This window comes from Lipophrys pholis (genome assembly GCF_963383615.2).
Source record: "Lipophrys pholis genome assembly, chromosome: 7".
NCBI lineage: Eukaryota > Metazoa > Chordata > Actinopteri > Blenniiformes > Blenniidae > Lipophrys > Lipophrys pholis.
In genome coordinates, this window is record NC_137638.1 from 7931890 (window position 1) to 7956171 (window position 24282).

A 24282-nucleotide genomic window follows, 5' to 3' on the forward strand; every position below is an offset into this window, starting at 1 on the left:
GGGACAAAAAGTTTGATGGCAAACAGGCAAGTTTCAGGTTCCTTTTTTTTTTTTTATTATTATTATTATGATTATGGGATGTTACGCCTTTGGTCACATAGAAAGTTGCAGATGACAAGGAGAGGTCCTGATGACACGGAGACAAGACCTACAGGCACTTCTTTAGGAGACAACTGCTCCTCATGCTGGGAATGTCAGTTCATTCGTTAATGTGCTACATACATACAGTACATGGACGGTTTCTATGGGTTTACTCAGCAGTCATGAGAGGTAAGGCATTAAGATTCTGTTGCAAAGGATCACTTGGCCAAATAAGAGCAGAAGTAATTCATTTTACAGTATAAATAAAATTTCCCGTGAGAGGGGAGAAAAACAAGAGTTCCTTTTAGGAGTAGTTTAGTGAAAACGTGTTTGATCTCCCTGAAGTCAAGTTGTAACCTCATTTCCTTTGTCACGCGTGCTGCTTTTGGTCTCGTGGCAGAATACGAACATGAAAGCACCTCGTCTCTCAAACACTCGGCCGAGAGCAGATTCAAGTCAGTCGCAGGCGTCTAAATGTGCTCATGATGAAAGACAATAAAGAATTCACAAGGCATGTCAACACTGATGTAGCGTTCAGACGACATTAAAAGTTCAGGAAGCTTCATAAATGCCTATAAAAACAGAAGATGCGCTGTTAAGAGTCTGTAAGGTTACGTGGGTCCACACTGGAGCATCGGTGAGACCCCGCCGAGCCCGTCTGACCTCAAGGTCCCCGCCCTCAGGTCCAGCCAGCTTCACTGAGACTCGGTCTCCACCTCCGCGTGGTTAAGAGTTAAGACACCTCGGGTTTCCTCTTTTTGGCCCTCGGGCCGGCTGCTTGTGGCACGAGTCGGACTTCCTCCTCAGGAGACGGAGCAGATGGTGCTGCTGCTTTGGTTCTTCATGGCCTCCCTCCTCTTCAGCTCCCTGGTGATCCTCCTCCTGATGCCCTCCAGGTACAGGCCTCGGTCAAACTGCCCCGCTCCCAGAGGAATGCTGACCAACACACCAGGAAAAAAACAATACTGCATAAACATACTTGCAGCCTTTTTTTTTAATGGTGATTTTTTTTAACAATGAGATAATTAAGTTCTTATTATTGAAGTGAAAGGATTACATTGCAGACAGCAGATCACTACAACTTGAATATCCAATTTGAGATAAAACCTGCAGTAAAACAAAACATTGCCTGATGCAAAGCTTGAACAGTAGTTTACCAAAAACATCTTAACACAATTTAGTTTTTTTTATAAGGCAACACCTAAAGATTGAGCAGAATGAAGTCAAAGTTATTGGTTGGCCCCATGTAAAATAGAAACGGCCACTCCTGCTCTATGATGACGCGTTGAAAGCAGGAAGAGCTGACGACTGAAGCATCTCCAGTACTGCAGGGTTTGTGAGGGTCCCCCCCGCCCCGATATCATCGTGTGTGTGAGTGTGAGCAGACTGACTTGTCTCTTCCCGGCCTGAGTTTGACCTGGAAGACTCCGACGACGGGCCGGTGGTCCGAGGTCTTGATGTTGGAGCAGCTGGTGTATTTCACCACTTTGATGTCGTCGGCCTGCCGGTTCCTGAACAGGATCCTGTCCTTTGAACACACACAAGAGACTTTGAACACTTTAAACCAGGAGAGGCACATTTGTTCATCAGCCACATGGAGACCCATATAGGATCGTAACAGGGACCGACAGTGAAAAACAAAGAAGACCACATCAAATCAGAGGCAACAACACCAGCAGTAGTAGTTCCCAGGAGGTTCTATTTACTCTTAAATTTATCGGTGTTGAAGTCCGTACATAATTCTGTTGTTTGACTTACATTAGCAGTGTCAAACTCATTTTAGTGCAGGGGCCACATACAGTTGGAATCTATCTCGAGGGGGCTGGATCAGTAAAATCACAGTGGATACAAACTTTCGGTCAACTCCAAATGTTTTAATGTGAAAGTTGAAATTGACATATTGAAATAAGTTGAAATTTACATATTGAATCTTTAATGATGCCTCATAGTTGAAAATACAGTGAAACGTCCTAAATGTCCTGCATTTGTGGCATTTTGCAGACTTCGGCCTCACAGCGCAGCTTTTATTGTGAAGAGACTTTACAAGTAATAATTTTGTCACTGCAGCATTGCTGATCTCTCAACTCGGCTCCAAAATCCACATTATGTACAATACCAACAGTAGCTACATTAAATGAACAATTCCAGTCAATATCTTTGTTGTAATTTTTATATTTTACATAGTTGTCCTGAACCAGCTGTGACTAGTTCAGGGGTCTCAAACACATTTTTAGTTCAAGGGCCAAATACTGTCAAATTTCCTCCCGATATACCCGTAAAAAATAGTGCCATAATAACCTTTTGAATAAAATAGTTTTCTTTGTTGTGGTTGCAGAGTATGAAAATGTCTATATTTTCACAAAACCAAACAATTCCTCATGAAAAATGACTACAATGTCAACAACAACAAAAAAGTAATTATATTTTTCTGGTGCAAAATACAGTAAAAATGTTCAAATAAAATATTGCATTCTGCATGTTTTCACAAACTCACCCTGACAGCGTGGCTTTGAGGACAATGATAGTTTTGTGTCCGCTACTCTTAAGTAATTTGTTTAAAAAAAAGAAATCTGTGTTTTCTATGAAATTTCTACAGTTTTGTTGGTGGTTTGGAGCCTCCTGCGGGCCGGTTTTGGCCCAAGGGCCTTATGTTTAACACCCCTGGACTAGATGACGATCATTTTCACCACCACCCAAATCTTTGCGTTTGATCTGCTGCGTGTTCTCACTGTGTATGAAGGAGTTCTCTGTTTGGACGTGGTGTCGTAGATATCACAGCCGATATCAAACTTGTACGTGGGGAAAAACTGGATGTGAGCCTCCTGGAAGCCTTTGAAGATGGAACCTGAGGGGAAACATCCAACAGCGTGAGGATCGATCGCTTCCGGGAGACCTTTAGCTCGGTGTTCAAGTTACAATCATACCATCCTTCATTTCCCTGGAGAGCTGGTCATGCTCCAACAGAGGACCCATGTTTCCTCCCACTGTGCGATTCAGCAAGGTTTCTACGTCGGCACGGTCTTTACTGAGCCGGAAGTTAAAATCTCCAAACCAGAAGACCTGATCGAATCTTGTGGTCACGTCAGCTACAGATGAAGAACAAATTGAGGAGGCGATGAGATTTTAATGACAATTGAGTGACAAAAAAAAAAATCACATAAGGATTGATCTATATTAAAGAGGACCTATTATACTTTTCTGTTTTTAATGTTGCACGTATATTAGTCATGTTGCGGCACATCGTGAACTAAAAGTATCAGATAATGACCGAAACTGCCTGTTTTAGTGTCTCACACTCTTTTCTATCTAAGCAGCTTTTAGTGAATTTAGTGTCGGAAGCAGCAGGCAGGACAATGAAGCCGATGTCAAGCTGCACACATGCTACAGGGAGCGGGCCTGACTTCATTAAAAACATATTTTTTTCTTATTTTTTTTGAAAGCTGGCGAAGCAGAAAAATAGAAAAAAATTCAAGTGAACAAAAAAGGACAACTGCAAATTGACTAATGTGAAAGTTCTGTGGTGCATGCACAGGTTGAAAAAAGGGGGTCAGATTGAGCTCCAGTTAAAAACCATAAACACACTACACCAGGGATTTATCAGGCGTTTCACACTAGAAGTTATTTATATTAATTTAAAATAGGTCTTTGCATGGTCAAACTGATTCCCATAGATTTAATAGAAAGCTGTTTGAAGAGATCTCACATGGCGTGGAGCGGTATGGGTTGGTGTCTGGAAGGCCTTTTGGAAGAGCCAGAGCCTCCACGATCTTGTTGTAATCCAGGATTCTCTCATAAACTTTGGCATCTCCAGCTAGAAGAGGAACACATCAGGATCAAACAGGGTTTGTGTATTTAACTTTTTTTTTATTTTATTTTTTTTATGAATGGTAAATAGATTTCACTGGGTTCAGTGTCTTGTTAAAATACATTCTGACAAATAAGACAAGATGAGACGGGGGGATTAAAAACACAAACGAGCAAACAGATCTGACTCACAGGTAAAATGGGAAGTGATGAAGAGAAAGGAAGTGCCAAAAAAAGTGAAGGCGACGCCCACAGCCCCTTTGGTCTTGATCTGAGAGATGATCCTGGTCGTGACCGTGGCGTGCTCCACCTCTGTGAGGGTCGGACCAAACAAACAAACAAACAGACAAAGTGTGGTGAGATGCATCAGGCATGTGAAACTCTTTCAGGGATCAGATTTTTCTCATCATAGATATTATAAGACTTGATGGTCCAGTGAGCACATACACGGACAATTAGGTGAACCAACTTCCTAAAAATAGGAAACTTCACAGCTGCATCATCTTCGTCAAACTTTCATATCTTTTAGATTATTTCACATGAACTAACATGATTTAAGATGCATTTTATTTTATCCCAGCATTCTTGTCATGAAAATAAATGATATCGTCTCTCAAGATAGAATATTTTGTAATATTGTTTTTACTAATACTGATATTTGTGGGCGATTTGGGACGCCAAATACCAATATGGGGAAAGCGCAGAATAAAGTTGATCCAATGAAAAAGATGAGTTTGTGTGAGAGAGTATGTGAGAGGTTTTAAAGTATTTCATACTCTGAATCGCTTGAGATGAAGATTCCATATTGTTTCTACATACAGTCCTTTTATTTCTTTGTAAAGCACTGCGAATTGCCTTGTGTCTGAATGTTGCTCTATAAATATATTTGCCTTGTCTCTACTCACTAATGTATCAAACTGATTATAATTAGCTGTAATCTACTTTTAGAAAGTATATTTTAAGATCTCTGCTCAAGATGTTAATGTGTAAAGCGGAAAATTCTGTAAAGGAATTATTATCAGGCCTTGAGAGTTGTTTTACTCTTTGGCTTTAAGAGCTGAAAATGGCACTAAAACGCATTAAAGTTTGTAAGATGTGTTAGTTTTATTTTGGAGGTTTAACTAATTGTCCTTAGTAGGACGAGGCAGATAAGAGTTCCAGAGCCTAAGATGAGGCTGTACATATCACTCTGGATCCAGTGAAGTTCTTGTTTTCACAAATAATAATGATAATGAGAACATCAGACAGTTTATTGAAAGATGTGTGTGCCAGACCTTCAAAAAACCTTCTGAACTCACCTGAGCAGAACCAGATCAGGTCTCTTCTGACAAACATGGTGAGATATAAGACGCCGTGCGAAGCTGCATATAGCATGACGAAGTAAGGTCCCAGAGTCTCCTGAAGACGGACCTCCCACTCCCTCCTGCCCACAAATAAGTCAAACTGAGCTTAAAACTGTAATATAGTTAATATCACTTTAAAATGTAACCCACCTGTCAGGACAGCCTTCCTGGACTCCAATAATATAAAAATCCTGTGCAAATTCAGAGTCTGTTGGAAGGAGGAGATCATCCAAATTGGTTGGAAGGCCCTAAAAATATACAGGGACATGGTGAACAGCCTGAGACTGGTATGTTAAAAGCTGCAGCAGTCATAACTTTCTCCCACCTTTTCTCCCTGCATGTTCCACGTGGTGATGTAGATTCCCACTCTCCGGTCGGGGAAGTAACGGTCCAGCTCCTCAGCTCCGAGGAGAGCGCCGCTTCCCATCACGCTGCCCTCCAGAAAGCTCCTGTAAGACCCCAAACAGAAAGAAACAAAAAGATTCAGATTTTTCCTGAAGCACTGTGCATCAAAACAACTGATAAAGAGCTAAGTCTGTCCCTCCTCCTGTCATATTGCAGAACAATCATGTCTTATTATCCTTGGTTAATGATCCTTCACACTGTGGTGCTCATCTTTTGCTTTCTACATACGTGGGTGAAATCCAAGTCTTACACAGATGAGCAATCACTCTTGCGTGTGAACAACACTCCAGATGTGCAAAGTAATCAGCACCACCTAGAGGGCAGAGCAGGGACTGTAGACTTCAACTAGTTCCAATGCTTAGGAGCAGCAAAAGTTACAAGCAGTAGAGCAGCTGAGCTCATTCTGATGAAATCAGCCACACATTTCTTTACCTGAACATATAATAGTTCAGAAAATCTGAAATGAATAAATTCATCTCAAAAATTTCCAAGTTTGCGTTTGCTGTCTTTTTTGTATCCATTTCTAAGAGACCAGCAGCCACAAGCCAATGAAAGCTTCTGAATATGACTCCATGTGTATTATCTCTGGTCTACTAGTCATACTGTACCTGTTCCGCACATCCTGAGGTCGTATGGGGCTCAGCACGCTGTAGGTGGATCTCATGGAGTTGACAGAGGTGTTATCAGACCCCATGTTGTCCAGAAGCCGGCTGTCGCTCAGGTTCCTGTGCAGCCTCTCTCCGAGCTTTGCTCTGGTCAGCACGGCATAATCCAAGCAATCTCTGTCAATCCTATTAGCCGCCCTCAAATTGGCAGACGCGAAGCTCTTCTCCAGAGCAGGCAGTGGCCCCGTGGGCTGCACCGGGGACAGGCGCACCTTGGTGGATCTCTCCCAGTGATCCGTGGGATCACTCTGCTGGCTGTGGGGCCTCCTCTCATAATCGGAGAGACTGCTCCCTCTGTCACGAAAGACTGGAGACCCTGTGGAAGCAGCAGCAGAGGTTGGCCTCGCGATGGAGCCCTGGTTGCACCTAACGGTGGAGGCATCAGTATCAAGAACACAGCCACTGGGAGCTGTAAGAGGCTGGTCCTCTCTCAGCGAGTCTGTGGAGGAGCCGGTCTCAGCCGGGTCGCTCAGGCTCTCCTGGCTGTTCCTCAGTCTCCTGCTCCTGACAGTCTCCTCCACCGAGCAGCTTTTACTTGACAGTCTGGGTATCAGGGGAGGACGAGGCTGGTACGGATTGATCTCCCCCCGCACGTGTCTGGCAGCCGGTTTGAGGCCATCCCCACTATTGCTGGATTTGACACCTGTGAAGGAGGTCTTGAGTGGCTTGCTGTCAGGAACAACTGAGCTTTGTTTAGCAGGAGCATCACAGGAGTGATGGAGGGGGTAGTCCTGGTCATTCTCAGTCATCCTCTCCTCATGTTTGAGAGCAGCTGAGGGCAACCTGCGGACATACAACAGTGTGTTTTCGTCAGTGTCTATCCGGAGAGAGTTCATCAGTCAGTCTGTTTCAGTGAAGCACCGCAGCTAACAAAGCTAACTCAGCTCAACGTGGCTCCAGCTCATCAAAATCCATTTAGCTCCCAACGTTATAATACCTAAAGAAACCGCCTGGCACCAAATAATGTTTAAATGAATTAATTTACAAGTAGCAAAGCTTAAAAATAACGACAACAAAAACAACAACAGTAGCTTTAATAAAGCTAGCCGAGCTAACGGGCGCCAGCATTTTAAATGACACGCACGCGGACATTATTCCTGGTTTCTGTCCACAGGCTGTGGATTTTTTCCACCCTTATCACGCCGAAACACCGTTACCTGTGGGGAAATGGGCCGTTTGGAGTACGATGGAGTGTATAATCTGACTGTAGCTCTGTTACTTCCTTAGCAACGTTTGACAACACTGATTCTGTTGCCAAGAGAGTAAAACTGTGATTGGAGCGGGTGTCACAGCGCCCCTCTGTGGTCCGAGGGTGGTATTACAACTAAACCTCAACATTGTGCTCACCTCAGTAGATATTCGAGAGGTCAACACCAAATACACATTTCTACTTAGCCCCCTGCAAACCCCAAAACTTTGACGTCTTTTAGACTATGTTTCTTGATCAGTAAAGTAATTGTTTTTTGAGGACTCGAACATTCATCTGCCTTTGGATTGTAATGTTCAATGTGTTCCTTTTTTTCTTTTGAGTGTCTGGTTCAAAATATTTAAAGCCGTTTGATTATTTTGTTTCATTCTTAAGTTCCTGATGCTAATCATTAGATCCCTCTGCATTTCAAACTGTTTCTTTCTGATACCATGCAGATATTTCTTTAACAATTTACAGTTATGACACTGAGCAAGCTGTCTGGTCTTCAATGGTGACTTGGATACGATGTTCTTCACCAAAGACACTTTGGGCTCGATACTTTAGTGTGCTAATCATCATTGGGAATCATCAATTCAGGGGGACGCAGGGGAAATTTATCTGGGCAGATATGAGTAAATGTCTCACTGAATATTTCAAGTGTTGCAGACACAATGTTCTTTATACCAGCATCCAAGACCGGAGACAGTTGCGAATCTGTTGGCGAACCAGTCGGTATGAGTGGCAGTAACTCCTCTACAGTCAAAATCAATTTCACAAAGAAATCACTACAATCGGACACCTGCAAGACGTGTGATTGGATGACAATCGAGAGTACAGATACACACATGAAACGTCTCAGAAATGTAGTAACATTAATTCTTCAACAGATCAATAATAATAAAGTGGACTTAATGATGGACATTAATGTTTCTTGTTCGAGACTTTTTAAAAAATAACTTTATGATCAAGGCAGTTTTCCTCATATCTGTTTAAACACTGACATTAGAAAGCACATACTTTAACAGTATCTGGTAGTTCACGGTATTTAAACAGATGTAAGCCTGATGAATCTCATCGACTATAATGTACTTCCCGATTCCTTATTCATTCTTTCCTATTTTAGATGTTAACCACTTGTTTATTGTTTTTGTGCTTTGGTTTTCATTTTAAAATCAACTTTCTAATAAACCTTGTTTGTGTTGCAAGTGTGTTTTAATGCTCTTTTTTTTGCTGAGTCTCCAAAATGTCATGAAACTACAAAAGATTTATTGTCTAACATGCTAAAGTCAGTGATTTTCCAAATGACATAATGTTGAAGAAAGAGTAAAATTGTTGCCGCAAACACATCTTAAAGAAAATGTATGTCCCGCTAAATCGACAGTGTCAAGTTGTGACCTCTGATTGTTACCCCTTTTTACCAGACTGTGACCTCTGCGTTGTGCGAGAAACAGCCGCTGAAAAGGACTTCAGAGCTCACTGGCCCCTGAAAATGTAGACAATCCCTCTGTTTTCGGTGCATTTCTGTGACGTTGTTGCTGAGTCAGAGGGTTTGGAACAAAGAGACAATCCCTGGGTCAGGTATAAAAGGAAAGGGTTAAACCAGGTAGAGGTACAGTTCAGTGCAAGAGCAAGAACAGCAGCAGCAACAGCAGCAGCCAAACTGACCAGCAACATGACTTCCAGTGGAATGAACATGATGAGCAAGGTAGGAGTCCATTTCTTTCATCTGGACTATCTCTGGGCTTATTGGTCCAATCCAGTGTTAGAATTATACATGTGAAAAAGTTAGATTTAAATTTGTCAGTTTTATTAGGAATTATTAGGAACTTCTAAGAACAAGAAATAAACATATTTGGAGTAAAACAGAACTCTGTTAACAACACATGTAGTTCAGCTGTGCCTCTCAGCTTCTTAGGGTCTCACAGCATGTTCCTTATGTGTTGTTTCATTGTTTTAATTGACGGTATCCAACAACAACAAAAACAGCTGAATAAGAGTTGTTGTTGTCTTTTTAAACCTTTCTAAAATGTTACCTTCCAGAAACTGTTCAGTCAATTTGTTCAAGATAAGTTGATGAGTATTTTTCAATTCCAGAAGAATAGATACAGATTCTGGTTGATGGTAAATATAACAATCTATTGCTGAGGCCAAGTTTGAAGTTTCAAATCTTGAAATAATCTTCTCAGTTAAAAACCACCCAAAGTGAACATGTAGGCCAACCAGTGTTTCTGTGTCTCTCCCCCTCAGATCATCTTCTACGAGGAGAGGAACTTCCAGGGTCGTTCCTATGAGTGCATGAGCGACTGCCCCGACATGTCCTCCTACATGAACAGGTGCCACTCCTGTAGGGTGGAGAGGGGCTGCTTCATGGTGTACGACCGCACCAACTACATGGGCAACCAGTACTTCATGAGGAGGGGCGAGTACTCCGACTACATGAGCATGATGGGCATGAGCGACTGCATCAGGTCCTGCCGCATGATCCCCATGGTGAGACCTCAGGCCTGGAGAGATTTGCTTTGAGTGACGACTGTGAATTACTCTGACATAAACACCCTCTTGTGTTTGGCACCACAGCACAGGGGAAACTACAGGATGAAGATCTACGAGAGGGAGAACTTCGGAGGTCAGATGCACGAGCTGATGGACGACTGCGACAACGTCATGGACCGTTACCGCATGTCCAACTGCATGTCCTGCAACGTGATGGAGGGCCAATGGCTGATGTACGAGCAGCCCCAGTACAGAGGCAGGATGATGTACATGAGGCCCGGCGAGTACAGGAACTTCATGAACATGGGCATGAGCAACATGAGGTTCATGAGCATGAGGCGCATCACCGACTCCTGCTATTAGACCTGAGCAGACTTTGCACTAAATAAAGCTGTCATAAACTGAACTACTGGTGTGTTTGACTCACTGTCTCCTCTCTCTCACCACATATTAACTGCTTATACCAAGAAAAGATGGAAAAAGTAGCCGTCCCACCAGGGAAACACTACAATTGAAGGTTTTGATGTCTTATTTACTTAATCACTGCATCTCAAAATCAGCAACACTTTAAAACTCTGCTCATGTCACTTTTATCCAGCAATGTTCAGTTTCACAGAAATTCATTTCAGGCCCGATATGTAACAACGACCCGAATTGTTGATATATGGCTTTTCAGGCTTGGTCCCTAATAACTGGTCGATAATGTAACAAAAGTACTGTGCAAAAATTGTAATTAAAAAAAAAATTATTCAAACCCGAAATGTAATAACGGGTCAACGATGTAAATTTTTTTTACAAGAATTTAAATGATCTTATTATGTTTAATTCTTGTACATTATGTTGTACTGATGATTGGAGAAATAGATTACAGATTACAGAGAGCAGAAGAGTATAAGTTACTTGGTCAACAGCACTCATACTTAAATACCGTAAACTGTGTAGAGGATGGACGTACAAACAAATAGTCTAAACTTTTAGAACTTATTCTTTGAGTGGTATTCAAATTGAAGCAGTTCAAGTACAAGTCCAAACTATAAATCATTGACTCACTTTGTGATGTCATAAAATTATAACACTATTAAGGGAAAAATATTTGACTTGCCCCATAAAGTAATATGTTAGTAAGAAGTTTTGGGCCCAGAATCTTGTTACATTATTCATTAGTTTTGGGTTTTATTACATTAGACTTCATAACAATTTGGGTCAGTGTTACATTTTGGGTTGTTGTTACATATCGGGCTCTAACAAGCCTGACTCATTGATAGATCCCTTATCGGACTGATGTTTGTGCGACTCATGCATGGCTCTAATGCATCAGAAGCCTAACTAATCAATGCTATGCTATGCTATGCTATGCTATGCTATGCTATGCTATGCTATGCTATGCTATGCTATGCCAATACTGAATTTGAAGTTTGTGTTTTTTTCAGTATGTGCTGGGTCCTTCTCCAAAATTTTGTGAAGCTTATGAATTGTAATGAACTATAGAATGTAACAGTAACAAATGTCATATTATTGGACATTAGGATGTCACTACTCACAATGAACAAGCTGAAGTATCACAATTCTGAATTAACATATATGGAATTATGTAGTAAACAAAGAAGTTTGGAATAACTCAAAACTACTATATAAACATTCATAACTGCCAGCTATGATCACAACTACAGATCAGTGAAATACAACAACAATGCCACTGCAAGGCTGAGCCAGCTGGCAGAGATCATTAAGAGAACTTGGTGAATAAAGGACCTATAACATACAACCAGCTCTTCATCCCTGAAGCACTTGAAGCTGCTCAACAGGTTAACAGCTCCAGCCACCTGGCTCAGGAGATACACCAAAGAGGCTGAAGTCATGACAATAATCAAGATGTTGTCCACTGAACCGAGGTGTACTCTCAACGACAGAGAACTAATAATAGCTGCTGGTCAGACTCACCAAGCAATGGGATGGAAACACACTGGGATGGCATCTCGTAATGAAGCATCACATAATACTGATGCCCAGTGGCTAGAGGATATGAGAACTGACCACAGTAACCTCCCAGAGCAAGAACCAGTTAACATCTGTGGCAGAGATCCAAATAAGAGTATCTAAGATGAAGAGTTGGACGTCACTTGGCCCCAATATGATCGACACATCCTGGCTGAAGAAGCTGACTTCGCTCCCTGAGAGACGGGCAGCAGAAATGAACCAGTTGGTAATGAATTTCGACCGTTCCACAGCGGTTAACCCAGGGTAGAACGCTGCTAATCATGGACCCTGAGAAGGGAACCATCCTATCCAACTGCTGATACCCTGTCTATACACTACAAGCAAGCTCCTGTCAGACATCATAGCTGCTAAAACCAACAAGCAATTAGCTCAATATCTGAATATCAATACACGAAGCACAAAAAGGAATTGGCACTAATGATACCAGAGGAGCCAAACACCAGCTTGTTGACAGAGCAGAGCCGCTTCTCCTGTGCGCACGTCTCTATATGAAATGAATTTCCGTGAAACTGAACATTGCTGGATAAAAGTGACATGAGCAGAGTTTTAAAGTGTTGCTGATTTTTGAGATGCTGTGTTTGAGTAAATAAGACATCAAAACCTTCAATTGTAGTGTTTCCCTGGTGGGACGGCTACTTTTTCCATCTTTTCTTGGTATATGCAGTTAATATGTGGTGAGAGAGAGGAGACAGTGAGTCAAACACACCAGTAGTTCAGTTTATGACAGCTTTATTGAGTGCAAAGTCTGCTCAGGTCTAATAGCAGGAGTCGGTGATGCGCCTCATGCTCATGAACCTCATGTTGCTCATGCCCATGTTCATGAAGTTCCTGTACTCGCCGGGCCTCATGTACATCATCTTGCCTCTGTACTGGGGCTGCTCGTACATCAGCCATTGGCCCTCCATCACGTTGCAGGACATGCAGTTGGACATGCGGTAACGGTCCATGACGTTGTCGCAGTCGTCCATCAGTTCGTGCATCTGACCTCCGAAGTTCTCCCTCTCGTAGATCTTCATCCTGTAGTTTCCCCTGTGCTGTGGTGCCAAACACAAGAGGGTGTTTATGTCAGAGTAATTCACAGTCGTCACTCAAAGCAAATCTCTCCAGGCCTGAGGTCTCACCATGGGGATCATGCGGCAGGACCTGATGCAGTCGCTCATGCCCATCATGCTCATGTAGTCGGAGTACTCGCCCCTCCTCATGAAGTACTGGTTGCCCATGTAGTTGGTGCGGTCGTACACCATAAAGCAGCCCCTCTCCACCCTGCAGGAGTGGCACCTGTTCAGGTAGGAGGACATGTCGGAGCAGTCGCTCATGCACTCATAGGAACGACCCTGGAAGTTCCTCTCCTCGTAGAAGATGATCTGAGGGGGAGAGACACAGAAACACTGGTTGGCATTGGTTCACCTCTATGATCACTTAGTTTTTTTCAACAGACATTCCCAAAGCTTTGTTTTTCATCTTTCTATTCTCATATTCTCAGATTTTGCCAATGTGTATTCAATATCCATCTATCAGATCAATGCGGTATTGTGTAACAAATGACATGTTAATGTACTGTTGAAGTCAATGGCAGTAAAAAACTTTAAAAGTGAATCAAAAACTAGAGTACAAGCTGAGAGACCCTAAATGTTCAGGATTACAGCTGAATCACAATTTTTCAAAATGGTTTTGTTTTACTCCAAATATGATCACTTGTGGGCCTTAAAGGTTCTGAAGTATTCCTACTAAAACCAACAATTTTAAATATAATTCTTTCATGTGTATAATCCTAACACTGGATTGGACCAATAAGACCAGAGATAGTCTGGATTAAAGAAATAGACTCCTACCTTGCTCATCATGTTCATTCCACTGGAAGTCATGTTGCTGGTCAGTTTGGCTGCTGCTGTTGCTGCTGCTGTTCTTGCTCTTGCACTGAACTGTACCTCTACCTGGTTTAACCCTTTCCTTTTATACCTGACCCAGGGATTGTCTCTTTGTTGCAAACCTCCTGAGCCAGCAACAACGTCACAGAAAAGCACAGAAACCAGAGGGATTCTCTACATTTCCAGGGGCCAGTGAGCTCATAATGATAATAATAAAGACAATATAAGACCATGATCGAAGACAATTGCAAGCATACGTCAAAGGACCAACCAACTTCTGCTTTAAAATTTCAACCGACTGTGTCACGCGTATTGGAGTATTCAAACTTTTTTTTTGGTTGATCCAACTGAGCAACTTTATTTGTTGTAAATGTACCTAGGAAGTCCAACATCAACTGAAATGTGCTACTTAGCCTGAGGAAAAGAACTCAATGTCTGTGATTGTTGATCTGATGGTGAGAGTGTTTCTGTTGATGGTAGAGAATGACAGCCTTCATTTACTTGGATTTTGCCTTTTTTTTTTTTTGTCTTGTCCAGTGAAGAAGCTGTAATTACATTCATAGAAAGATATATTCCCAGAAGAAGGTACCTGCAAATTGGAACTAGGACCCTGCATATACTGAAAAAAACAACTGTAACTTCAATTTCAATATGATCTAAAGATATCAGCCGGTGATTTATTCTGTAGCAGGGGGGCTGGCCCTGTGGGAGCGTTAAACTCCTGCTGATTTCGAGAAGCTATGCTTGAACAAATAAGACATTCAAATTTAAATCACATTGTTTCCGTATTTTTTCCATCTTTGGTTGGTGAAAGCTATAAATGCGTGGTGTGACAGAGCGGAAACAATGACCTATGGACAAAAATACACTTCCAAAAAGTAAATTGCACTTTACAAGGAATTTATTAGAAAAAGAACAGATGTAGAAATTAAATACAAGTAGATAAATAACCAATTAACAAAGATTATAAGGGTTAGCAGAAATTATTACTATCGTGAAATGCGAGATAATAACAAAAGTATTATGAAAGAAATATGGGCTCTATTAAATAACATGATTTAAAAGAGCTCTTGACTTCATTATCCACAGCATGTCTTCAATCAAAACTTTAAAATAGACTCTATGGATAAAATAGTTAATTGTTACAATAAATTTTTCGTCAGTGTTGAACCAAACGTGGCACAATAAATCTCTGATCTCAGGACTGGAATAAGCTCATATAAAGAAACCAGAGCTCAACGTTCCTCACAGCAGTGGAAGAATAAGAAATCATTAATGCTGTAAACAAATGTAAAGAGATGACTTTTACTGATTGTAATAGCGTTGATATGAAAATGTGAAAAGGGTCATTGAGGGAATTTCAAAACCTCTCACTTTCATCTGTAACTTGTCATTCCAAACGGGTACATGTCCAAACAAAATGAAAATAGCTCAAGTTGTGTCGGTGTATAAAACTGGGTATCGACACGTACTTCACAAACAGCAGGTCTGTTTCTTTATCACCTCGATTTCCAAAATTTCAAAGGAAAACATTCAGGAGCAGATTAGACAAATTCATATAAAAACAAGTTACTTTGACAGCCAGCATGGATTCAGCTCAAACAGCACAACATCAATAGCATTAATGGAATCAGTTGAGGAAATGACGACCTCTATAGATCACAAATTGTACACAATTGGAAGATTTATTGACCTATAAAAAAAAGCTTTCAATACAATCAACTCTAACATATTAATGAACAAACTGGAACCTTATCAGATCAGGGGAATAATAAGACAGTGTGTGAAGCTGGGAAGCTTTATTTCTTCATGTTTGGCCATTGCTTGTGGTGTCCCCCAGGGGTCAGTACAGGGTACCAAAATCTTTGTCCTTCACATAAATGACATCTGCAAAGTTTCTAACATTTTAAAATTGTTTTTATTTGCCGATGACAACAGTATATTTTGTTCTGGGGAGAATTTACAGTAACTACTGAAGACAACACGTGGAGAAATGTGTAAAAAAAAACAACAACAAAAAAAGGAAGAAATGTTTAACAGGAATAAAAATTGAAATTTTGCTATTTGTGAATTGTCAAATGAATGCTAATGCAATTATACAGATAGATGGGATCGACATTGTGAGAACTTGCAAAATCAATTTTCATTGTGTAATACTGGATGAAAAAATACGCTGGGAAAACTCATGTTAAACATGTACACAACAAACTCTCACAAAGCATTTTGTAAGAACAATTTTCCAGTGTTCAATCATTGTGATTAATGCACATGCGGTATGGCGTGAACCAACACAGACACAAACAGAATTTCCAATCAGTCTTCATGTAGTTGAGTTGACTCTTTATTTGTAGGAAAATAAAATAAAAGATGAATACAGCAGGTATTACTATAGAAAGTTGTAAATCTTTTTCCAAGGTTTCTGTTGGCTTGTTCCTGTTTGGTTTGCCGGTCTGGTGAGAACAGTTTCCTCTCCCATTACCTGTGCCCTCCTCTTCTTCTGACCTATGCCCTCTGATATATGCAACCTGTGCCCAACTACTGCCAACAAGTGCCCAAATCATGCAACAACAACAACAACAACAACAACAACAAATCTATATTATGATTAATATACTACACCCGGGGAGCATCCAAAACAGTTTGTTAAGACAAGAGAGGGCAAATTAAGGGAATAACTATATTTTAAACAACCATGTGCCCACATGACATCAAAAACATTTCATATTTCTATTTGTGGTGTGAAACTGTGGATTATGGTGGAGCTCAGGCCGAATCCTACCATGGAACAGTTCTAACAGGTACAGTCAAAAGGTCTTCAGCAAGTCCGGGGAAGAAGAAAGGTACAACATGCACCAGGTGTTTTTTGTTGTTGTTTTTTTTACATTGTTTATTGACCTGTTTATGTACTTGAGCTCTTTGCTTTGCTCTGTGGTTATTTAAGTTGACAAGCATGTGACTGGCTGAAAAATTTATCACTGGATGCAAACAGATGGACTGGAGTGTGAATAGGATTTATTTATTATGTTAAAAAAAAATCTGACAAACAAAAGCAAAACATATTGTTTCCCTGGTGAGAAGGGTACTTTTTCCATCTTTTCTTGGTATAAGCAGTTAATATGTGGTGAGAGAGAGGAGACAGTGAGTCAAACACACCAGTAGTTCAGTTTATGACAGCTTTATTTAGTGCAAAGTCTGCTCAGGTCTAATAGCAGGAGTCGGTGATGCGCCTCATGCTCATGAACCTCATGTTGCTCATGCCCATGTTCATGAAGTTCCTGTACTCGCCGGGCCTCATGTACATCATCTTGCCTCTGTACTGGGGCTGCTCGTACATCAGCCATTGGCCCTCCATCACGTTGCAGGACATGCAGTTGGACATGCGGTAACGGTCCATGACGTTGTCGCAGTCGTCCATCAGCTCGTGCATCTGACCTCCGAAGTTCTCCCTCTCGTACATCCTCATCCTGTAGTTTCCCCTGTGCTGTGGTGCCAAACACAAGAGGGTGTTATGTCAGAGTAATTCACAGTCGTCACTCAAAGCAAATCTCTCCAGGCCTGAGGTCTCACCATGGGGATCATGCGGCAGGACCTGATGCAGTCGCTCATGCCCATCATGCTCATGTAGTCAGAGTACTCGCCCCTCCTCATGAAGTACTGGTTGCCCATGTAGTTGGTGCGGTCGTACACCATAAAGCAGCCCCTCTCCACCCTACAGGAGTGGCACCTGTTCAGGTAGGAGGACATGTCGGAGCAGTCGCTCATGCACTCATAGGAGCGACCCTGGAAGTTCCTCTCCTCGTAGAAGATGATCTGAGGGGGAGAGACACAGAAACACTGGTTGATCTTCATGTTCACGTTTGTGTAAACTCAAACATAACACATGAAGCTGTGAATGCATATTGATATATTAACACACTGAAATTCGATTCAGAGTGGTGTTTGAGGTTACCTAAAATGGTATATTAGATATTCTCATTCAGTGCCCGTGTGTATTTTTGCGTCCACCTTGCAGCTCAATACCAGCCTGTATAACAACTTACATGCTAGTTTTCTGCTGAAGAATATAGAAGGTAACATTTTGGATTTTTTTAAATATATTTATTTATTATATTTCATTTGTTATTAGTTCTAGTCAGTACCTGAAACTACAACAGTGACTGACTGAAAAAATAAAGTACAAGCTGAGAAACCCTCAAAAGCAGAGAACTACAGTTGAAATATATTCATTTTTACCATGGTTTAGTTTTACTCTAAAAATACTGATGGTTTATTGATCCTACAATTTCAGAAATATTTCTTGTAGAACCATCAATTCCAAATATAATTCTCTCATATATATGTAATTCTGGCACTTTTAAAGTGTCACAATTTTAAATATAAATGTTTCATATGTATAATTCTAACACTGGGTTGGACTAATAAACCCAGAGATAGTCCGGATTAAAGAAATGGACTCTTACCTTGCTCATCATGTTCATTCCAGTGGAGGTCATGTTGCTGGTCAGTTTGGCTGCTGCTGTTGCTGCTGCTGTTCTTGCTGTTGCACTGAACTGTACCGCTACCTGGTTTAACCCTTTCCTTTTATACCTGACCAATGGATTGTCTCTTTGTTCCAAATCCCCTGAGCCAGCAACATCAGAGAAAAGCACAGAAACCAAAGGGATTCTCTACATTTCCAGGGGCCAGTGAGCCCATAATAATAACAATAATTTAAAAAGACAAATTAAAGCCATGTTGTTGACATACAGTTTATAAAATGACCAACCAATCATACCTTAAGTTAATGTTAATTTTATAACCACAAATATCACCAAATTCCTTTAGTAGTTTCATAAGTGTTCGGAGTTGCAGTGTATATGTTATACTTATCAGTCATCAACCACAACCACAACCACAACAACAACAATAATAATAATAATAATAATAAATATATATATATTTTAATTCATTATTATTACTATTATTATTATTAAAATATATTTCAATTCATCATCATCATCATCATCATCATCATCATCATCATCATCATTATTATTATTATTATGCTGGGTCCATTACTGTTCTCTCTCTATTTGATGCCTCTGGGACAGGCAATTAGCTGTTTTTGTGGGATGTCACATCATTTATATGCTAATGGCATTGAATTGTATTTCTCATTCAGTCCAAAAGAGAGCAACAAACTGTCAGTTTTAAATTACTATGAGCTGGCCATTAAAATGTAGATGTCTGACAACGCTCTTCAATTAAATATGAGCTAAATAGAAGCTCTTTTACTTGCCTCCCAAACATGGATATCATTGATTAAGCAGCATATTGGAAATGTAGGGTTATATCTTGAAACCTGACTTCGTAATCTCGGTGTGTTCTTTGAACGTTATCTGTCACTAGACAGCCATGTCAGCCAGGTAACACATTCTAGTTTTTTCCCATTTGTACAGTATGGCTGTCTTGCATGGAAGGCTGGGTAAGGTGGACTAGACAAGGCCCGACGCCCTATACCACCACCTAACCCCCACAAGACCACCGCCAGGCCCAGGGCAGACCCTTTGTACGACCCGACTCCGACACCCCCAAGGCAGGGCGTAGCCCTCACGGACAGCTTCCAGGTCCCCCCTCAGCCTACTGGGTACTTAAGCAACGAGGCTCCAGACACCGCCAGCCCTAGGAATCCCAGGGAAGAGCCACAGCAGATAATTGTTTTGGCTGATTCCATATGATTCAACAAAACCATCAAATTGACTAAATGAGCTATTAGAGATGCATTGTTCTAAATGTATTATTCCTTTGTTTTACCATCTTGGAAAGGAGATTGGTTTCTTATTAGATGTCAGGATAGTTCTAGGTGGGTGGGAGTCTGCATGGAATAATTGATGACCCATTCATTTCGAAGAATTCCCACCAAATTGTCAGAGATGTTCTGTTTTTGATGACAGGACTGAAGAATGGAAGATCACCGATTTGGAGATCTCTACAGAAGATGTTTTCAGTATCTAGCCGGCCTTCATTGTCTAAAGGTTCTCATTGATCCATTTCAAAATGTAAAAGTGATTTATTGACTAAACAAATTTGGTTGTTCAAAGCCACCTTGGTCTTTGGTGTTCTATAGAGGTTTTAAAGTTATACGAGATGGTTTGTTCGTCCATAAGAATTTTGAGATTCAACAATCAATAGTGTTGGTCCTGGTTTTGGGTGGTTTTGTTGGGATCATTGAAAAACTGTAATTAATTCTGGGCAGGAACATGATTTTGACTGTTGCAACTCTCCCCATAAGTGATATACAGTAGGTAGTATCTTCCATCGAGTGAGGTCGTCTCCTATTCTTTTAATAAGTGTGGTGTAATTTAAATGGGCTAAGTCTGACAGTTTGGCAGAGATGTTAATGCCAAGGTTTTTTGATATTCCCTGGTTTTAGAAGCCCATTGCATTTACACTGAAAACTAGAGTTAATGGGAAAAACAACTGATTCATTCAAATTCATAGAGCATTCTGAAATGGAAGAGAATCTGTTTATTGACTCAAATGTTTCCCAAAGAAAAGTCTGTGCATTTTTCAGGAAGAATAACACATCATCTGCATACAGGCACATTTTGTGACTTACATTTATGTTTCTATTCCTTTTATATGTTATTGTTTTGTCTGATGGCTGTTGCTAGTGGTTCAATGAAAATTGTAATGAGAGACGGATAGCGTGAACACTCTTAGCCGCTGTGTCCATGTGCACCACCAACTTATAACATCTACATGCATTTTTAGTGGACTGTAGCCTTTAATGAACCCAATGTTAGGTCTCTGTCTGCCTCTGCCCGTGTGTCTCACCTCACGCTTTCAATTATCCTATTGCCTTCTCCTCCTTGTCAGCACTCGTGTGCAGCACCTGTTGTCTCCCCTCCTTTCCTGTGTATTTAAACCCATCTCCCTCTCTTGTCTGTGTCAGTTTGTCTCGTCTCTTTCCCGACACCCCAGCATTGTCCTTGTGTTCCATAGACTGTAGTTTGTGGTTTTTGTTTCTATGTTTTTCATGGAACTAGTGAGTCTTGTGTTAATCAGGTGGTGATGAAGAGGATAAGAAAGACTTCACTGATGCCTTCTTGCGTGCGCATAAAAAAATATTTATTATCAAGTTGTTAGCATCAGGATCATAGACTGATGGTATAACTCTGAGGGAGTCCGCTGCTGAGAATGCAACTCCCAGAGCAGCAGCCGTCTGCATGTTATACGTATACCATTGTGGCACAACCTCCACCAGACCAGAATGTCGGAAAGAAACCGAATACACAAACCTCAAGAACAGCGCGTCAGGATGAAGAAGGAGATGGAATCCCATCTTTAACACTTACTACCTAAACATTATCTTCACGAGGTCTCACCGAGACTAGCTGACAATAAAGGAAAAAATATACCTCACTTGCTTTTCGGTCCACATCTGATTTGTGGCACGCAGTCTGGTCAGGGTGTGTGAGGTGTCTTGTAATTCTTTTCTGTTCTGCTTGCTAGGGCTTTACTGATTATTTTGAGATCTGCATTGTTAGTAATATTAGGCAATAGCTAGATGGTCTTTATTCGGTTTTAAAAGAAGCCTGATATTTACACAATTCATGTGTGGAGGGAGAGGAGGAGACTCTTAACCCTCTCAATCATCCTACAAAATGTCAGTGAGTGTAAAGGCCAGAATTCTTGAAGCATCGGGTCCTGGGGCTTTACCATCAGGCACATGCTGGGCAGCTTGATGCAGTTGTTCTACTGAGATAGGTGCTTTGGGCTGGGATGTGTTCATTTTATTTTGGGTATTTCATTTTATTCAACTGTGCACAGCAAATGTCTCTATTTGGGATTCCCATTGATTTCATCTAGTTTTTACCCTTTATGTCTGACCTGTGCCTAATCCATGGGTACATGAACAAGGCAAAGAAGAGTGTGATTCCCCTTTCCAAAATAAATGAATAGGTTCTGTTTTCATTGATTCTAGCTAAGTGTTACTCTTGAGGCAGTAGAATTGACAGCCCTGCTTTACTTTGAGGTTTTTTTTGTTTGTTTTGTACAGTGAATACGATTTCATCACATTCATAAAGAAATATATTTAATTACCTGATGCAATGATGAATAAATTGACCAGAAGGAGGTGCCTGCAAATAGAATCCTGCATATACTGAAAAAGCAGAAACTTCAATTTCAATAAATTCTATCATGTGGCAATTTATTCTGTCGCAGAGGGGCTGGCTCTGTGGGAGCGTCAAACAAGAGAATATAGTATGACCCAGTTATGCTTCTGATACCTTAGAATCCTGCTTCAGTTAATGCAAACCTCAGTCAGATATAGAATTTATCAATAAATCAAGCCTGAACAATTCATTAAACTTTACTATGGACAAACATCTCACTCCATGGCTCACAGAAACTGTGCACATTATGGAAAACCAGCTGTGTCAGAATTTGTCAATTTAAATTGTTTGTTGCATTAATGTATAATGTATTTTAGTGTTCTGTATGAGTTTTAGAAATCCAGGTGATGAATTTTAATGGTTATTACTGATGTTAATGACAATGTTGCTCATTTTACTGTCGGTGATATTTATAATGTGTATTGTATTGTTTTGTATTGTGATGCAATATTTTGTTACTGCTTGTTGCGTTATTTGTATAATGTATTGCACAAGATTTTTTTCCATATGAATTTTATGAAACCAGGTGAAACATTTTAATGGTTATCACTAATTGTTACTAATTTCTATTGTAGGTTATATTTGTAATATGTATTATAATGTTGTGGGCCTGCAGATGGAAACCAGCCATGGCTAAATTTGGTACAAAGTATATTTTCTTTAAGATTAAGGTTTTTTGTACATGGTACCTTAAAAATAAACAAACAAAAAAACAACAACTTGAAATTCAGTTCTATGAAAGTCTGATCATTGGTGGAAAAAACTGACGCAAGCAGAGGTGTAAAGTGTTGCTGATTTTGAGATGCTGAGATTGACCAAATACTGTAAGACATCAAAACCTTCAATTGTAGTATTTCACTGGTGAGAAGGCTACTTTTTCCATCTTTTCTTGGTATATGCAGTTAATATGTGGTGAGAGAGAGGAGACAGTGAGTCAAACACACCAGTAGTTCAGTTTATGACAGCTTTATTTAGTGCAAAGTCTGCTCAGGTCTAATAGCAGGAGTCGGTGATGCGCCTCATGCTCATGAACCTCATGTTGCTCATGCCCATGTTCATGAAGTTCCTGTACTCGCCGGGCCTCATGTACATCATCTTGCCTCTGTACTGGGGCTGCTCGTACATCAGCCATTGGCCCTCCATCACGTTGCAGGACATGCAGTTGGACATGCGGTAACGGTCCATGACGTTGTCGCAGTCGTCCATCAGCTCGTGCATCTGACCTCCGAAGTTCTCCCTCTCGTAGATCTTCATCCTGTAGTTTCCCCTGTGCTGTGGTGCCAAACACAAGAGGGTGTTATGTCAGAGTATTTCACAGTCGTCACTCAAAGCAAATCTCTCCAGGCCTGAGGTCTCACCATGGGGATCATGCGGCAGGACCTGATGCAGTCGCTCATGCCCATCATGCTCATGTAGTCGGAGTACTCGCCCCTCCTCATGAAGTACTGGTTGCCCATGTAGTTGGTGCGGTCGTACACCATGAAGCAGCCCCTCTCCACCCTGCAGGAGTGGCACCTGTTCAGGTAGGAGGACATGTCGGAGCAGTCGCTCATGCACTCATAGGAGCGACCCTGGAAGTTCCTCTCCTCGTAGAAGATGATCTGAGGGGGAGAGACACAGAAACACTGGTTGGTCTTCATGTTCACTTTTTTTTAAACTGAAACACTTGTAGTGAACAGTGAACCAAAATCTAAAGAACAAACAGAGACCCTAAAAAGCTGAAAAATACAGCTGAAGTAGTTTTGTTTTTTCAAAATTCGACATATGTTGGTTCGTTGGTCTCATAAGTTCTGAAGTATTCCTACTCAAACCAACAATAATAAACCAAATATAATTGTTTCATATGTATAATTCTAACACTGGATTGGGACGATAAACCCAGAGATAGTCCAGATTAAAGAAATGGACTCCAACCTTGCTCATCATGTTCATTCCACTGGAAGTCATGTTGCTGGTCAGTTTGGCTGCTGCTGTTGCTGCTGCTGTTCTTGCTCTTGCACTGAACTGTACCTCTACCTTGTTTAACCCTTTCCTTTTATACCTGACCCAGGGATTGTCTCTTTGTTGCAAACCTCCTGAGCCAGCAACAACGTCACAGAAAAGCACAGAAAACAGAGGGATTCTCTACATTTCCAGAGGCCAGTGAGCTCGTACTCACTGTGATCTGTGTCTGTGATTCTTTCTTTCTTTTTTATGTGCCAGCAACAGATTTTCTACAGTTATGTAAGAAAATCTGTTTCTAATCTGCGTGATTGTCTATCCTTTTCTGAGAGTTTT

The 24282-nt window shown here is 40.9% G+C and overlaps 4 protein-coding genes across 6 annotated transcripts; 1 reads left to right on the plus strand and 3 right to left on the minus strand.

Annotated features, from left to right (window-relative positions):
• Positions 1-58: 58 nt before the first annotated feature.
• On the minus strand, positions 59-7547 carry inpp5e (inositol polyphosphate-5-phosphatase E). The gene is made up of 11 exons (XM_080468112.1): positions 7456-7547; positions 6242-7081; positions 5554-5677; positions 5379-5476; positions 5184-5308; positions 4078-4197; positions 3785-3892; positions 3006-3167; positions 2811-2926; positions 1473-1609; positions 59-1017 (listed from the first exon to the last, which is right to left on the minus strand). Exons 2-11 carry the CDS (start codon positions 7045-7047, stop codon positions 885-887), a joined length of 1929 nt encoding a protein of 642 aa, XP_080324238.1. The 5' UTR covers positions 7048-7081; positions 7456-7547; the 3' UTR covers positions 59-884.
• Positions 7548-9159: 1612 nt separating this feature from the next.
• Positions 9160-10343, plus strand: LOC308111796 (gamma-crystallin M2-like; the record flags this gene model as incomplete). Its single annotated transcript, XM_080466826.1, has 3 exons — positions 9160-9192; positions 9735-9977; positions 10065-10343. The coding sequence occupies 3 exons, from the start codon at positions 9160-9162 to the stop codon at positions 10341-10343; spliced, it is 555 nt and encodes a 184-aa protein (XP_080322952.1).
• A 2390-nt stretch (positions 10344-12733) lies between these two features.
• Positions 12734-18339, minus strand: LOC308111933 (gamma-crystallin M3-like; the record flags this gene model as incomplete). 3 transcript variants are annotated; one of them, XM_080467068.1, is made up of 3 exons in its annotated part: positions 12734-13012; positions 13100-13342; positions 18307-18339. In XM_080467068.1, the coding sequence occupies 3 exons, from the start codon at positions 18337-18339 to the stop codon at positions 12734-12736; spliced, it is 555 nt and encodes a 184-aa protein (XP_080323194.1). The 3 variants fall into 3 exon arrangements, with proteins under 3 accessions (XP_080323194.1, XP_080323193.1, XP_080323192.1); XM_080467067.1 differs by lacking the exon at positions 18307-18339 and adding an exon at positions 13811-13843; XM_080467066.1 differs by lacking the exons at positions 12734-13012; positions 13100-13342 and adding exons at positions 17049-17327; positions 17414-17656.
• Positions 18340-22998: 4659 nt separating this feature from the next.
• Positions 22999-23952, minus strand: LOC308111995 (gamma-crystallin M3-like; the record flags this gene model as incomplete). The annotated part of the gene is made up of 3 exons (XM_080467160.1): positions 22999-23277; positions 23364-23606; positions 23920-23952. 3 exons carry the CDS (start codon positions 23950-23952, stop codon positions 22999-23001), a joined length of 555 nt encoding a protein of 184 aa, XP_080323286.1.
• Positions 23953-24282: the final 330 nt, after the last annotated feature.

What these genes read in the sequence shown, in the direction of transcription:
- inpp5e (XM_080468112.1), bottom strand. Translation starts at nt 7,047, where the DNA reads ATGACTGAGAATGACCAGGACTACCCCCTCCATCACTCCTGTGATGCT. An exon ending in CAGGAAGGCTGTCCTGACAG is followed by an intron (nt 5,309 to 5,378) that starts GTGGGTTACATT and finishes ATTTGTGGGCAG; the next exon opens with GAGGGAGTGGGAGGTCCGTC. An exon ending in CATCACTTCCCATTTTACCT is followed by an intron (nt 3,893 to 4,077) that starts GTGAGTCAGATC and finishes TTCCTCTTCTAG; the next exon opens with CTGGAGATGCCAAAGTTTAT.